Source organism: Pyrgilauda ruficollis, unplaced genomic scaffold (assembly GCF_017590135.1).
Source record: "Pyrgilauda ruficollis isolate IOZ18807 unplaced genomic scaffold, ASM1759013v1 scaffold13, whole genome shotgun sequence".
In the NCBI taxonomy this organism is placed as follows: Eukaryota; Metazoa; Chordata; class Aves; order Passeriformes; family Passeridae; genus Pyrgilauda; species Pyrgilauda ruficollis.
This window is the reverse complement of record NW_024511432.1, coordinates 13,330,521-13,345,665: the sequence shown is the minus strand read 5'-3', so window position 1 is coordinate 13,345,665 and position 15,145 is coordinate 13,330,521. Positions and strand designations below refer to the sequence as shown.

General features: G+C 39.5%; 1 protein-coding gene across 1 annotated transcript in view; it reads right to left on the bottom strand.

Annotated features, from left to right (window-relative positions):
- Window positions 1-9,177: 9,177 nt before the first annotated feature.
- Window positions 9,178-15,145, bottom strand: part of ZNF536 (zinc finger protein 536) — a 189,452-nt gene continuing 183,484 nt past the window's right edge. Inside the window, exon 5 of the mRNA XM_041459010.1 lies at window positions 9,178-10,015. Coding sequence (XP_041314944.1) covers window positions 9,780-10,015 — 236 coding nt within the window. The 3' untranslated portion in view covers window positions 9,178-9,779. The remainder of the gene's footprint in view (window positions 10,016-15,145) is intronic.

The following is a 15,145-nucleotide window of genomic DNA, read 5'->3' as shown; positions in this document are numbered from 1 at the left end:
ACTCATGGCTCTAGTGAGTTGGTGTGAAATGTAATAATAACAGTTCACCTTAGTTTTCTATCTGTTGAAGAGACAGCAAAGAAAAAACAAATGTTTATGGAAATAACAACAACCACAATAACAACCACAAAAAAACCCAAAAAAAACCAAAAAAAACCAACAACAAAAAAACCCCAACCAAACAAAAAAAAAGTCCACCAAAAACAAAACACCAAGGAAAAGAAGAAAAACATGCCCAAGGATACACTTGAGGGGGGATAGTTTATCAAATTAATCTCATTTCTTCATCTCATGCTCAGCGATTTAAACAGAATTTAAATAAGACATTTATTGAAATGAAAGCCTTATTTCTGAGGGCTTTCTGAAATTAAGGTGTGGAGAAACAGAGGTTGTCTTTTTTCTTTGTAATATATGAAGGAAGACTTAAGATCACTGGATGCACATTTGGGTAATCATAAATTAATTGTAATGTAAACTTTCACAACATCTTCAGAGCATGTTGAGATTTTGTTTGATTTTGAATTGCTCCAAAATGACATCTAATTATATACTAGTGATTAACACGTTGGTTGCTACTAAGAAATAGAAACCAAGCAAACATTACAATTCAATATTTAAATTTACTGTAGGTTGGATTTGTTGGATAGTTTGCCTATTTTTTTATCGCACAGAAGAAACATGGTGGTAAATTCAAATACTTAGACAGATGCTGAGGCTGTTTTTCCTCATTTGTGAAAATTAGGGATTGCATCACTACAGGTAGAGAGGCGAAGATGATCTTGATGGCTCCCTTTCTCTTCTTTCTACCTTTTCCTTCTGCCTTTCTGCCTCTCTCCTGGGACACAGCTGAGTACAGCACCTGCCCTGCAGCAGTGGGGCTGGCTCTGCTGTTGGAGGCTCAGGCTCTCCTGGGGGCCCAAGGCAGGAGCTGGATACTCAGCACTGTGCCTGATTATTGTGCCATGATTCAGCAGTGCTCCTGCCCAGGGCAGGAGACCTGCAGGGACACACAGGCAGTCCCACCTGGGCCAGCTCAACCTTCCCTTCACCTGCAGAAGCCCCATCCTGAGTCCCTCTCCCCATTCCTGGCAGTTTGCCATTTCCCCGAGAAGACTTCTCTCCTTTGACCTGAAGCTTTCTCCAAAAGCTGCACTGGGTCTTTGGCACTTGAGTGACTCATCAGTTCATTTCATATTTCCACCGTTCCTGGTTTGGATGAAATTATTCAACAAAACAGGACAAATTAATAGAGTTAGAACAATATATGCTGTATTCTGATTTTTAATTTTTTCTTAAATAAAATGGAAAATGTGTGTGTGCTCCTTGGCTGCAGCCAAAAGCTGGCTGATGCCTACCTGGCGTGGGAGAGTGGTGGAGGTGAGGACATGGTCAGCATACAGGACTAAAGCATATTGCATGCATGTAGCATTTACTCTGTTATCTCTCATTTAGTGCAGAACTTCTTTGAAATAAAAGTTTCTGAAGCATTGGAGTAAAACTATTTTCAGTGTGAACTGTAAATAAAGATTTAATGAGGACTGATTTTCATCTCTGAGTCAAATGCTGTCCCACATTATCTACTTTTCCATTCTCACTGGACTGAGAATCACTGCCCCCCAGCCCTAGTGCTTTTGATGTTAGCTAGAGATTAGCAGTGGTCTGAAATGGAAGAAATGAGGGCTGGATGTTCTGTGGAGACACCGTTCTCCAATTTGTGTTAAGTGAACAGCCTCATCTTTCCTTACACTGACTGTGTTTGGGCGATTGCTGCCACATCTGGAGTGCCACAGGCTGTGTGACAGTAGGGTAGCACTGGCCAGCATGGGCAGCACATCACCTACTCAAGCACAGAATCACAGGATCACAGAATCAACTAGGTTGCAAAAGACCTTGGAGATCATCAAGCAGTAGGAGTTGCACCAGGGCAAGGCACACCTTTAGGTGTCCTCCCATCCAACAAGAACCCCAAGCACAGGGCAGCCTCTCCAACTTGTCTTCCCACTTCTGTCAAACAGAAATATTGACAGGATCAGTCAATTTTTTTTGCATCAGTTTAAGTATTTATGATTTAATTGCAAATGCATGAGGTTGCTGTACTGACTCTTGCTCAGGTGGAGATTACTGAACTCCTTGCCATGCACTGAACATGGCCATGAGGCTATGGGAAGGTGACAGTATTTCCTCTAAAGCAAATGCCACTCACCACCAAGAAGACACTCAGGTCATGGCTCTCCTCCTTCTGAACATCAGAATATTTGGCATATTTGGCATAACACCCAGGAAGGAGAGATGTTAAAGAATCAACACATATAATACTACATCAAGGTGTTTCTCCTATAAATCAATAGCATTTGGAGGCTTTAGCTCACTGGAAGAATAGGTTGGATCAATGGCTTAGGAAAAAATTAACAAGTCTTTCAGTATTTCAAAGCTAATTGAAAATGAACCTCTTCCTTAGTGTACAGGCAAGCTGAGTTTGGTGATGCCAGGACCACCAGTACGGCTTGAGAGGAGACACCCAGATGGCAATTGCTGTACAGATAGGAACACATTTTCCACAGGGAAAATACACCTTGCTTCAGAACAGCAATGCAAACACTGATTGAACACCAGGAGCTTTGGAAATACCCACACTTTTCACAAACACTCCTTTATGGAAAAATGTGAATTGCCTTCCCTAGGAGCAGCTCCTCACTGAATGCTGCTCCCAGGGCAGTGGGCACTGGCATAAAACCAGCAGCACAGCCAGGACAAGCACAAATCAAGAGCAGTGGTTCCCTAGAAAAGGATGTACCACAGTCACAGATATTCTGTGAAAGATCTTTCACAAAAGAGATTTTCTCTGTTGGGATTAATAGCTCCATTTTTCTTTATTACTGTATGTGTGTTTCACTCATTTGTGCATCAGCTTCTTTCAAACAGAAAACAAGATGGAGAAAACCATCCTCCAAGGATAAAATCTTAAAAATAATAAGGAATACAGTGGCACAACCTAAAGAGAAATCAGATATTCCATGTTGCAATATCTCACACAACTGAAGAACTAGTTCTCTCCACAAAATCTCTCTTTCAAAGAGGAGGTGGTTTTTACCTCTAACTTCGCTAAGAATACACCTGATTCATCATCAAATTATTTAAACTTTACACAGCCAAAATTTCAGGAGTTTAAGGGATTCATCACATTCCGTGGCTCAGATTTTCAATCCCTTGATCCATATTTAGAAGCTCCTCAGTAACTCACTGATGTTCAGAAAAGCTGCATATCCACCACTGGGCTTTTCTATGGTGTGGAAAATCAGACACTTCAGACAGTTATTTTGGAGTTAAGGGGTTAAACAAGGTTCCTATTAAAAGAAAACAGGGTGTATATGTTTGTGTATATACATACAAAGTCATTACATATACATAAACATGATTATCAATTTCAGTCCTTTAAAATTTAAAACATTTCAGTTTTCATTCATAATCCCATATTCAGCACCTTTTTAAAAGATCGAATTTTCCTTCAACCTCATCTACTGAGATGCAACTTACCTGCTACTACTCTCTGCACATGAGGCAAAGCTTGAGGTGTCTGTACAAATAGTTGATGTGTAATAAATAGAAGAAACTCTTGTTTCCAGCCTTCTTCATGTTGTGAGAAGCAAGTAAGATTTTCTGACTAGTGATTTCATGGATTTCTTTGCAATATCAATAAATGAACATTCTCAGGTGCATCTGTTGCACAAGGCAAGGCTGGTATTGTTTTAAATCACCAAAATTCTAGGAAAAGCATAAATAATTGACCCTAAAGAGAGGAGTGTTTGCACCTATCAAAAAAAAAAAATTTTCTCAGTCTTCCAGATCCTGGGGGCAGATATCCCCCTAGAGTGATACAGTGGATGGCATTTGATTTACACCAGCAGTGGAGAGCCCCTTCTGAGTGCATCGAGTTTGGCTTCTCTGCCTGCACTCAGCATCATCCACGTGGCTTCATGGATCAGTATTATAAATTCTAGACATAAACAAAGAAAAAAACAGACTGACACAGAATGTGATGAACAATTTACATCTGTGCACAATTTTTTCCCTCTGTTTGTGCCACTGAAATTCATGATCTTTTATCTTTAGCCTTCAGTTTGCCTTCCCACTCCTCTTGGTTGCAAGCTGTAAAACCCTTAAAATATTAAGAAAATTACATCTGCTACATCTTGCTTTAAATATGGGGTTCAGTCTTTGTAAGTGTTAGTTTGTACATTAAATGAATAGCTTACCCACCAGGTAAAGGACATTTTGTTGCTTACCATGTCTGTCTCTGCACAACATGTAGTCCACGGGCATAAATAACAGTGTGTTATATAAATAATTACATATATGAAGGGCTGTAAAACACTGAAGATATATTTGTACTTTTACTTATGAGAACGTTTTAAAAATGATTGCTTTGTTCACTGCGTGGTTTTTATGTGTTGAATGTGGTGCATGCAGAGAACATTTTCCGAAGTTGGTTTTTTTTTTCCTTTCCTCCAGGTCACACTAGCGTTATAGTTAGCAAATTGATAAGGTTCCACTGTTAAGCTTTATTACTTGTGACATGAGCCTATGACACTTTATAAAAAGAAGTAATCCAGAACAATCTCTAGGTAATTAACACCTAGATAAACAAACATAAATTTCTATATTGCATTTATTTGGACTACCACTCAAATACGCGTGAACCATGCTTTTTTAATTAAAAGATAAATCTACGTGACACTTAGCCTCAAACTTAATTATTCAGCATAGTATAATAAAAAATAGAGCCCATTAAATGTGTCTTGCTCTGTATTTCTGTATTAACAGCAAAACAGTTCACTCTGGGATCATTTAAATTTTCTTTTTCCTGTAATTTCCCTATTCACTGCGAACCTTTGGTTAAAAAAATAAATACCACAACAAAAAGCCCCCAAACAATACCCTGAAAAACACCAACAGGTGAGGAGCCATGGAACTTCTCACAGCCCCTAGGAACACTCAGCTGGGTGACATTTCTAATATGACATTACACCACAGCTTTATTCTCCCTCCTCCTCCTCCCCGGGCATCCCAATGGAAACATACTGTGGTGGATCACGCCAAGCAGTGATAGCCAGAAATGGAAATCACAATAGTTACGAATAATTTCACTGGGAGCATGCTTACAATACACAAGGTGAGGTTTCTATAATATACTGTTACAATACAGATGTTAAACAGAGAGGGGAAATATTCAATTCCCAAATTACAATAGACAGAGGGCTTAAAGTCCTTATAAAAGTTTCAACAAGAAATGTTATCTTAAAGCTGGGAGCAGTCTTCTGATGTTAGGTGGGAAGACTCAGGACACCCAGGATCTGTGTGAGGAAGGCTGCCCATCAGCTGTGGGTAACAAAACCCCAGAGAGCTCAGTGAGACAGCCCCTTCCTCTTTCAGACCTTCTTCTCACCTGCCTTCGCAGGTGATGCAACCCCATGTGTGGTACATGGCCACAGCTGGTCATTTTTAGATTTCTTAGAGGATTGTATGGACAGTGTAAGACACTGCTCCCAGCAGAAATCTAGGACCATAAAGGAGACTGTAAGCATGTCCATGAGGGTGCAATGAGATGGTCATTGCTCCTTAATCAGTTTTTCACATTTCCTTTACTGCCTACTGAAACCAGAAGGCAGGAAATTTTTTGGGATACACCTCCAGATCCTCTGTCCCCAGACAGTTCTTTTTCCCTGGATCCATGGCACAGCAATTACCTGAAAGGACAATGATCCTTTTGTGAGGCAGAGCTCAGCTCTGAGCCTGAAGCTCATTCTCCTCAAGACACATTTTTACTTGCTGCCATTTTGTGCCTAGGAAAGGTTGTTCCCCCCAAGAGAGGGTGTGACACACAAAAAAACTTCATTAACTTCTTGGATTTTGATTAAAATTTGATGCATTGCAGTGAAGATTTTATTCTCTGTGGATGAAGAGATCTGTGGCATTTGCCCAGGGACCAGGGAATTTGGCACCATCTCCGTGACTCCCCTGGCTGCAGAGACTTTCCACAAGTTCACCAGTAACAGCACCTCCTCACTGTGAGTTTCAGCTACAGAAAAACTGAATTTCTATGATTCTATGCTTTCATTCCTAACCCTTCTGACAATTTTTGTACCTTTTCCTTCTGGAGAATGCAAGCTAGGATATAACTATATTATTGTGGGTATGACTGGCTTAATTTAATATTAAAATTTCTGGTTTTGAAACATGTTTGCTTTCTCAGTTTTTCTTGGAGCAAGGCCACATTACTCTCTCCTCCCCATACTTGCTGTAGTTTCTCAGATTTGGTGCATCTTTTTTTTTGATGTTAATCATCCTTACTTTTCTAAGTGAAAAACCCTTTAATTTATTTGCTTTCAAATGTGCAGATAAAACCTTAAAGGGGAAGAATAAAGATTCACCCAGGAGAATGGAGCACTCTTGCTCTTGTATATTCTTTGAAGTGTGAGCAGCTTTCTTAACATGCACCATAACAATAAACCTCACAATTTTCTAAAGCCAAATATATGATCTATACAAACAATCTTTTTTAATGTGAAAACATGACTTTATACATCATAGTGTATGATACACACTTCAAACACTTTCAAATCAAAGCTTGATAGACCCCAAGACTTTTTCTATAGTACATAAGTAGTAGTATATAAAACAATTATTACTACATGCTAAAACAGATTTCCACAGTCTTTTAATTAAGCACAATATATATAATATATATCTGTATATACTGTATATAGATTTGTTCAGATTAATAAGTGGACTGAGCACACACACACCCAGCATAATACACTCCAGTAACTGCCTAACAACTGTGAATTTACTGGCATTATTTTTTTTTTCTTTTTAAATCTGACAAAGCTGAAGAAAATAATGTTTTAACTGTTCCTAATAAACATAAGCAAGTAGGAAAACTTTTTTTTCAGAGGTAGAGGTTTTATTGCGTAAAACACTGGATAAAACTGTACTGCTTCAAAGACATTTTTATTCTAACAGCAGAAAGAAAACAGTCATTGCTGAAAAAACAACTTTTAATACTTCTATACCAGAATAAAGTTCTGTCAACTGATGTATTATAATAATAAATAATGACCAAGAATAAACTTTAAATACAAAGTTTTCTAATTGTTACAAGCATAGCAACAAAATCCTCTACTCTATTGATCTCAGATTTCCTCCAAGATAGAAATTTTTCTTTGTGTAGGAATGTAGACAGTATTATGACCAGTATCACAGACTACAGAAGTTACAGAGAAAAAACTTGACATGTTTAGATATGAGAAGCATGATGATATTCAGAAACTGACAATGCATCACTGCTGCTGTCACTTGTTTGTATTACAAGTTACAAATGTTCTGGAAAAAAGGGCTATGTCAGAGGGGAGGATAGGGACAGTAGCACCCGACCAAATGGAATCAACACACACATCACAAGGAGCGGGAGATGTTTCCAGTGTCACAAACAGAATTATTGCCTGTCGTATCTGAAAATGCTCAGAAGACACAAAAGAATACTGAAAGAGCTCAAAAAAGTGCAAGAAATGGAATGTGGGGGGTGGTTTTGTTTTTTTTCTCTCTCTTTTTTTTTCTTTTTTTTTCTTTTTTTTTTTTTTGCTAAGATACCGAAGGCGGCGCAAACACACAAAGCAAGCGACTGACACAGTCACCAAACACAGTAGTGCAGTTAAAATCCTAAAGCTTACTACAGTCAGAAAGGTTCAATAACATTTCAATCCTTTATCTAGGATCATAGAAACAGTTGCATTAAGTTTATCAACTCGATTTAAGTAAGGCAGTGAGAACTATACTAGAAAAACAAGAAAAGCAGCTTGCTCTGTGCCAGATGGGTCCAAGTTACACAGTGACCTCATTTAAACTGAAACTTCAGTTGGATGACATCCTTTCCGACAGCATATGCAAACCGTATTCCTTATTAGCCTGAGATTTTTTTTTCCAGTCTCAGGGTAGCGCTAAGAATTTTATTTACATTGATTGCAGTTTAGTATTTTTTGTAAACTGCTTTAGGCAGAGCTGAAGTTTTAAGGCCCTGGGGTTTTACTCTGTGCTCCCAGCCTGCAAAGAAATATTGACTTTTTTTTTACTTTTTTTCTTTTTTTTTTTTTTAAGTCTGGATGATTTTGCTTTAGAAGAAGTTAATACTTCTCTACCATCACGATAAACAGCACCAATTTTTCTTCTATCAAAGGAAGTACATTAGAAGGATAAAATTTTATGCCATTCAGAGAATTTCAGAATAAACCTTTAGTTATTTTTCTTACTTTTTTTATGTGGTTTATTATATTCTCTCAAAAGCTTCCTATGCGGCAAAGACCTTACTAAATTTGGAGCATCCAATCAGTAAAAAAGCTAAAGTCTGCAAAAATATAGAACACATTTGTTTTACAAAACCAAAGAAATATCATCTAAAACAATTTTTTTTTTCATTAGAGACAAAGAGCAGAAAGCTTGGATTCATATTTTAGGTCAAGCTACTTTATAAGGGCTTGCTCCAGAAGAAACTTCTGCACTGTGTCTGTAACACTTACAAAAACTAATACATGAAAATTAACCATGACCAGGGAATCCTTCATTCAAGTGTAAGGAAAAAAAAAAAAAAAAGGAATTGAAAGGAAATTTGGAAAAAACCCAATAAGACAAGTAAAGAACAGAAGAAAAAGATTACCAACCTCCTATGTAATAAAATTCTGTTTCTCACCAGTACCTTCTATAGATAAGGCTGACTAGTTTCACTAAACAATATTTCTATATATTGTACTTCTACATTTATAGCAACTTCTTCAACAAGGAAAAAAAAAAAAAGAATAAAAGCATTTCCCTCAATACTGCAAGATGATTACAAAAAATGGAATTACATTTCAAATCTGCAACCACACACTGGGCTGCAGATTTTTTTTTCTAACCATTGATTCATTTGGCTGTATATTAAAAAAAAATTTTAAAAAAAAAAGAAAATGTAATATCACAATACTTTTCAAAATAGGTCAGTACTGACCCCAGCTTATGGGCCGTCTAAGGTTTCTCCTACACTGCACTTGCAACACCACTTGAATTGATTTTCTCTGCAATGACAGCTCCAGTCAGACTGGCACCATGGCAGTCTACCAAGACATCTCATTACTATGCTAGGCAAATGACAGCAGCTGGTGTCATATTATAAAGGTGTTTTCAACAATGAAAACACAGCCCCTCAATCTTCAAGGCAACACTAAATCGTTTAGAGGGTATCATTTTTCTGTTAAGAGCATTATTTTTGGACAAAGACCACTTTTAAGTTTGAAATTGCCCTGCTTTTTTAAATACCTAACGACCTCCTAACATTTTTAAATCACTTTATTATCCCACCTACATTGTTTGGAAGTACTAGTTGCCAGGTAACTGTTTAGCAGCCATTTCCAAGGGCTGGAAATTTATTTTGCATGTGTAATATATATATTTACACACACACACACACGTATGGAATGTGTGTGTTTTGTGTGTGTATGTGTATGTAGATATATATTCAATGTGGGTATGACTGGATATCTCTGTGTCTCTAAATACATACATATATATATGTAGATGTGTGGGTACATGTACATATACATGTATCTGAATGTTTTCAGCATTCTGGACCCTTCTGGGAACTGGCATGCCATCCCTTTCCTCTGAAGGGGTTCATTAAGCCAGCCCTCACCAACCACGTGTCCAAAGCCAGAATAAAAGGCTACAGCAGAGCAGGGTGGACCCGCTGGGCATCACTCCTGGGCCTTGGTGCCCTCCTCGGCCAGCTCTGCCGAGCTGCCTGCCTTGGCAGCCGCCGGCTCCTCCAAATTCCCAGCAGCTTCGGAGTCGACTCTGGAGCGCTTGAACCTGCGGTCGGGGTACTGGCTGTTGTCAAAAGGCATGCGATGGACACAGAGCACGTGGGTCTTCAGGTTTCCCTTCTGAGAGGCACTGTAGGGGCAGTATCTGCACTGGAAAGGCCGGTGACCTGCGTGACAGACAACAGCCTGGTTAGTTTTTGCTTTAGCCCACGGACATTGCACAGCCTGGACAAACGGGGCACCGCAGAGCCCCTCTTCTGCTGGGAGGAGCCATCGCCCTTCCTCAATAAACTGCATTTAAAAAATTCTCTGCTTAGGATTTCCAGAGCAGTGCAGCTAATCCATCTCCCTCCTCAGCCCCAGCTGTAAATCCTTCAGCCCACGATCCAAACCAAGCTCTTGTAAATACAGCATGTACGAAACTGTCTTCTTTTACATTTGTTAATTATCTTTTTTATTGAAGTGCAATTCAAGGATGACAATGTGCAGACCCTTAGTCTAATAAACACGCTTTGTCTTTGGGTGGGTTTCTGGGTAAAGAATTGTATGTTTTATTTCAATCACACAGATTACTTTTTAATGGAAAGAAATAATGGATTGAGATAGCCAAGGCCTCAAACCTGCAAACATTTACTCCAGTGAGATTACTCCTGTGAGTAAAGATACGCAAGCATGTAAGTGTTTGCTGGACCAGGGCCCAAGGTTATCATCAGCTTTAAAATAAAATGTCCAAGCCAGATTAGAAAAGGAATGTTAATGCACAAAATCTGATAGATGCGCTTCTTCTGTATAAAACAGCAATCGACCACGTAAGAAAGGCATGAATGAAAGATATCACTTCTCAGTATTATCGATATGCTTTCCTATATTTTTCAGATTATTGTGACTTCAAATCTCCATGCTGTATCTGGTTTTGGAGGTTATGTTTCAACAATCACATTTCAACCTATGCTGGGAAGTTGTTGATGTGTTTTACTGGAACTTTATGAGCTTTGTCTCTCAAATTAACTTAAACCAGGACCATCTGAGGTCAAATGCGCTTAGCTTGCTTTAATTTGCTCAAATAAATGAATAAATAAATGTGCCAGACCATCTACATAAAGCCAGGATAAGTGAAAAACAATACCCTATCTCCACATTTGAAGAGCACATTTTCCCTTGCTGCTGTGGTACTACTTAGCACGCATAAAAGAGATGCTGGGGCAGCAGAGGAGGAGAATTGTGCTTCCTGCAGTGGGGAAGGGTCTGGACCCTCTCCCCTTGCTTTTAGCTGGCAGTTTACCAGCTGAACAAATAGAGACCTGTTGTGAACTGGACTGATGCTTCCTGTACTGGAGTGGAAATGCTGCCATGGTCCTCTCAGCAGAGATGGGAGCATGGGCAGCTGCTGGCACAGGAGCATGAGAATCTCTGTAGCACAGTGAATTCACTTGAACCAGAATTAGGGCCCTGGGCTGCTCAAACAACTTGCCATTTTTACTGTAATAACAACACCACCACCTGAAGGCTGAGTCCCCCAAACCATGCTGCTTGCTACCCAGGGGAAGGACACTCGGTGTCCTTGCCCCAGGAATGCAGCCTTGTTTCCTTCCTCGAGGATGGAAAGCTCCCCTTCACCCTTTGTTTTCAAAGGCTGAAGACTGCCAGAAGCGTGACTACCCCGAAAGCCTCCAATGTGCATGCTTATGTATTTTATGCCTCCAGCACAGGAGGGACATGGAGCTGTTGGAAGAGTCCTGAGGAGGCACCAAGAGGATCTGAGGGATGGAGAACCTTTCCTGTAATGAAAGCATGAGAGAATTGGGATGGTTCAGCCTGGAGAAGAGGAGGCTCAGAAGTCACCTAATTTTCACCTTTCAGTACCTTAAAGGGCTGACAAGAAAGAGGGACAGGGACTATTTGCAAGGGCCTAGAGTGACAGGACACAGGGGAATAGCTTCAAAATGACAGACAGTGAGTTTAGGTTGGATATTAGAAAAAAATTCTTCCCTGTGAGGGTGGTGAGGCCCTAGCACAGGTTGCTCAGAGAAGCTGTGGCTGCACCATCCCTCCAAGTGTTCCAGGCCAAGTTAGACAAGGCTTGGAGTAACCTGGGTTAGTGGAAGATGTCCCTGCCCACAGCAGGAGGGTTGGAATGAGATGATTTTTAGTGTCCCTTCCTACCCAAGCCACTCCGTGAAGCTATGATCTCACCAACCAGCTCTTAATGCTTTACCCACAAGCAGCTCTTAATGAACAGCCATCCTAATTCCTTCCTGCAAGGAACAAATTCTAAGCAAGGAATGCAGAAAGTGTGGCTGGAGCTAGCCACCTCACATGCACCAGACTAAAAGCAAACTCTTTTTGCCCACCACTGAACCAAGTTCAAACCCGTGTTCAAATTTCCATGCAGAGAATGTCATTTATTAATTCAAGGCACTTTAATAAATCAGACAATATAAAGTGCACCTACAAGGATTCAGTTCTGCATTGCTTCTCCCACGACTTACTTTTTCAGGCCATCAAAATTTCACATCACTGCCTTGTGAAAAGTAAGTACACAATAAGTTAATTTGTATTGTCACTATGCAGTACAACTGTGGTAAAGAGCACATTCATTTTTAATCCGATATGAATAATATATAAATATGTATACAGAGTGAGGGTCATAGGAAAGCAAGCGGTACATTGTTTACAGCAGAAGTAGTACAAAAAGTAGAGATTATTCTTGCTTGCAAAGATAACAATATCTGCAATTTGCTTGTTACTAAGGGGTGAAGGAAAATTCCCATTTCTTTTAGGTATCCCCATTCATTAATTTTAGCTCCAAAACTTGTGGGCAGCAGGCTCTTAAAATAACCCTTCCCAGATAAGTTGGCAATAAATTTATAATGCTTTATCTAGCAGTGGTTGGTAGGTCCTTTCTTAGCAAGCTATAGTTCATATGCATTTTACCCACTATATATCTCCCAATAAAATTATATGAAAGCCCTCTAGAAAAAAAAATTATATATAAATAAAAGAAGAAGAAAAGAAGAAAGGAGTCTTCCTGATAGTTCAGGAGATGATGTGATATGCATTGCAATTGTAGAAAAAGAATTAGAATGACAGTGGGTAGACTTGGGGGGCAAACTATGGTATGCATCTTTCTCTGATCAAAAATCAGGTTAGAGGACAATGTATTGTTTGCAGCTGAAATAATCCTGTTGTGGAGCTGTGTTCTATGAAGGCTGTAGTTGAGCATGTGGAAAGACTTTGCAATCCTCTGGATGGAAACTGACAGTCTAAGGAAGTGGAAGAGCAGAAATTAATAATCAAAATTAGCTAAAATCATAACAATGATGGCTGGAGTCAAAGAACACTTTTAGCACGTATGGATCACCCTTTCCCAGGAGGGGTGATCACTTCCAGCACCTGCTGAAGCCTCTCCTCTAAAAGTGATCTAAACCTCCCAGGATCAGACCCAGGAGGGGCGGCAGCGCTGAGGTGACCCAGGCTCATCATCTTCTCTAGTTTTGACTGAATTTTAGGGAGCACAAGGAGTGTGGATAAGAGTACCTTCTGGCCAGGATGAAGAAGTTTTCTGCAGGCCCTTATTAAGAAAAATCCCTCAGTGTTTGAAACTAGTCCACCTTTTTAAAAATATATGCTGCTTCATTAATTTAGGCTTTGAGGGGAAAAAAAAAAAGCTAAGTTTGTTTTCTTCTCTTTCAAGTTTGTGATGTGATATGTTGCTTTGTGACACTTCATGTCAAGCTGCATCAGTCACATCGCGTTAGGTTTCATAACATGGCATGACTGATGCAGCCCAACATGGTGCATCAGCTGAACAGTCAGAAACTGCAGGTTTTGAGAAAGACATGGATCTCAGTCTGGGGTTTAGGGCCACTTAAATGAAAGTTTACCTCAAGTAAGGGCCTTGGATTTAAACAAAGCCATTGCCCAAGAGTTGTTAAAGATTAAAGTACATGCCAAACCGTATTTTGCTTTGTCTAATCTTTAAAACTCAAAATGTATTATTGGAACACATAAAAAGTCAATGTCAATGAAGTGGCACTGGGTTACTAAATGTAATCCAAACACTACTAATAGTTACTAATTTATTAACTTTGATATGGATCCATTATTTAAGATTAGCACAAAGGAATACACAAACGAGAGAGAGAAAGAGTGATGAATACTAAAGTCTTTTTCATTAAAGAAATCATTTACATGGTCAAGCCGCATTAATTCTCCACTTCTAAAAATATTTGATCGGCATCCAAATTCTATAAAATTTCCACAAAGAAACATCTTATTTTTGTGGTATTGCAGGCACATATGTAGGGGTTTGCACTAAAATGTAAAAATGGGCATTGAGCTAGTCACATGAATAAGATCAGGAATTTATTCCAGATTGTTAAAAGTGTACTAATCACAGCAAAATCATGGCTTTCTCCCAAAGCAGCAAGAAAATGGTAATTTGAAAGAAAAATGCCAATAATACATCACACACAAGCCGTCTGTTGTCCCCACTACACCACTTTGTATTATATTGCATATGTGTACATATATACACAGATACAGGCATACAGACACACACACACACGATTTAATGCATAAATTTAGGGGAAAGACAGAAGAGCAATAACATGATGAACAGAAAACAAATGCTGTGCAATGTACTATAAATTATAATTAAGCTCTGAATAAAATGTGTTTCTTAGATATGACATTTGTTCCCTTAAAATGCAAAAATGGCCATGATTATCTGACAGAATGTTTTTCCTTAGATGGCCAATGGCTATAGCACTTACTGAGATGCAATACGGCAAACTCATTTCAGATTTCTTTGCCTGGTTTAAGAAAATCCTTTTGGTGAAAATCAAAAATAACAGCAATTACCTCTTTAAAACAAATTATTCCCTCGCAAAGAGATATTTGAAAAAGCCTCAAAGGCTTGAATTTCTCGGAAACGAATCTCTTTAGTTGGGATGTTGGACACTGAAGATCTGGACTCAACTTGCTGGGCCAGTGCAGCAATGCCACATAGGCAGGGCAGCTCTGGCAGCCCCAGGCACTGGAGCAGGACGGGCTGCAGTGGCTCAGGATGGATGGGCAGTGCCTGCTGCACCGGGATGCTTGGTCCCACAACGTTGCTGGTGGAATGGTCCATGTAATCACACATCTGCTGCCCAGCAAAGCCTGCACTCACACCTTCAGTAAGCCCGCACCTCCCCAGGTGCTCCCCAGAGCTGCTTTGAGTCCTTTTTCCCCACCCAAGGTTGTACTTGAGGTACAATCATCTCTAAGCACGTGAAGTGCGTGCTGCCTCAGAA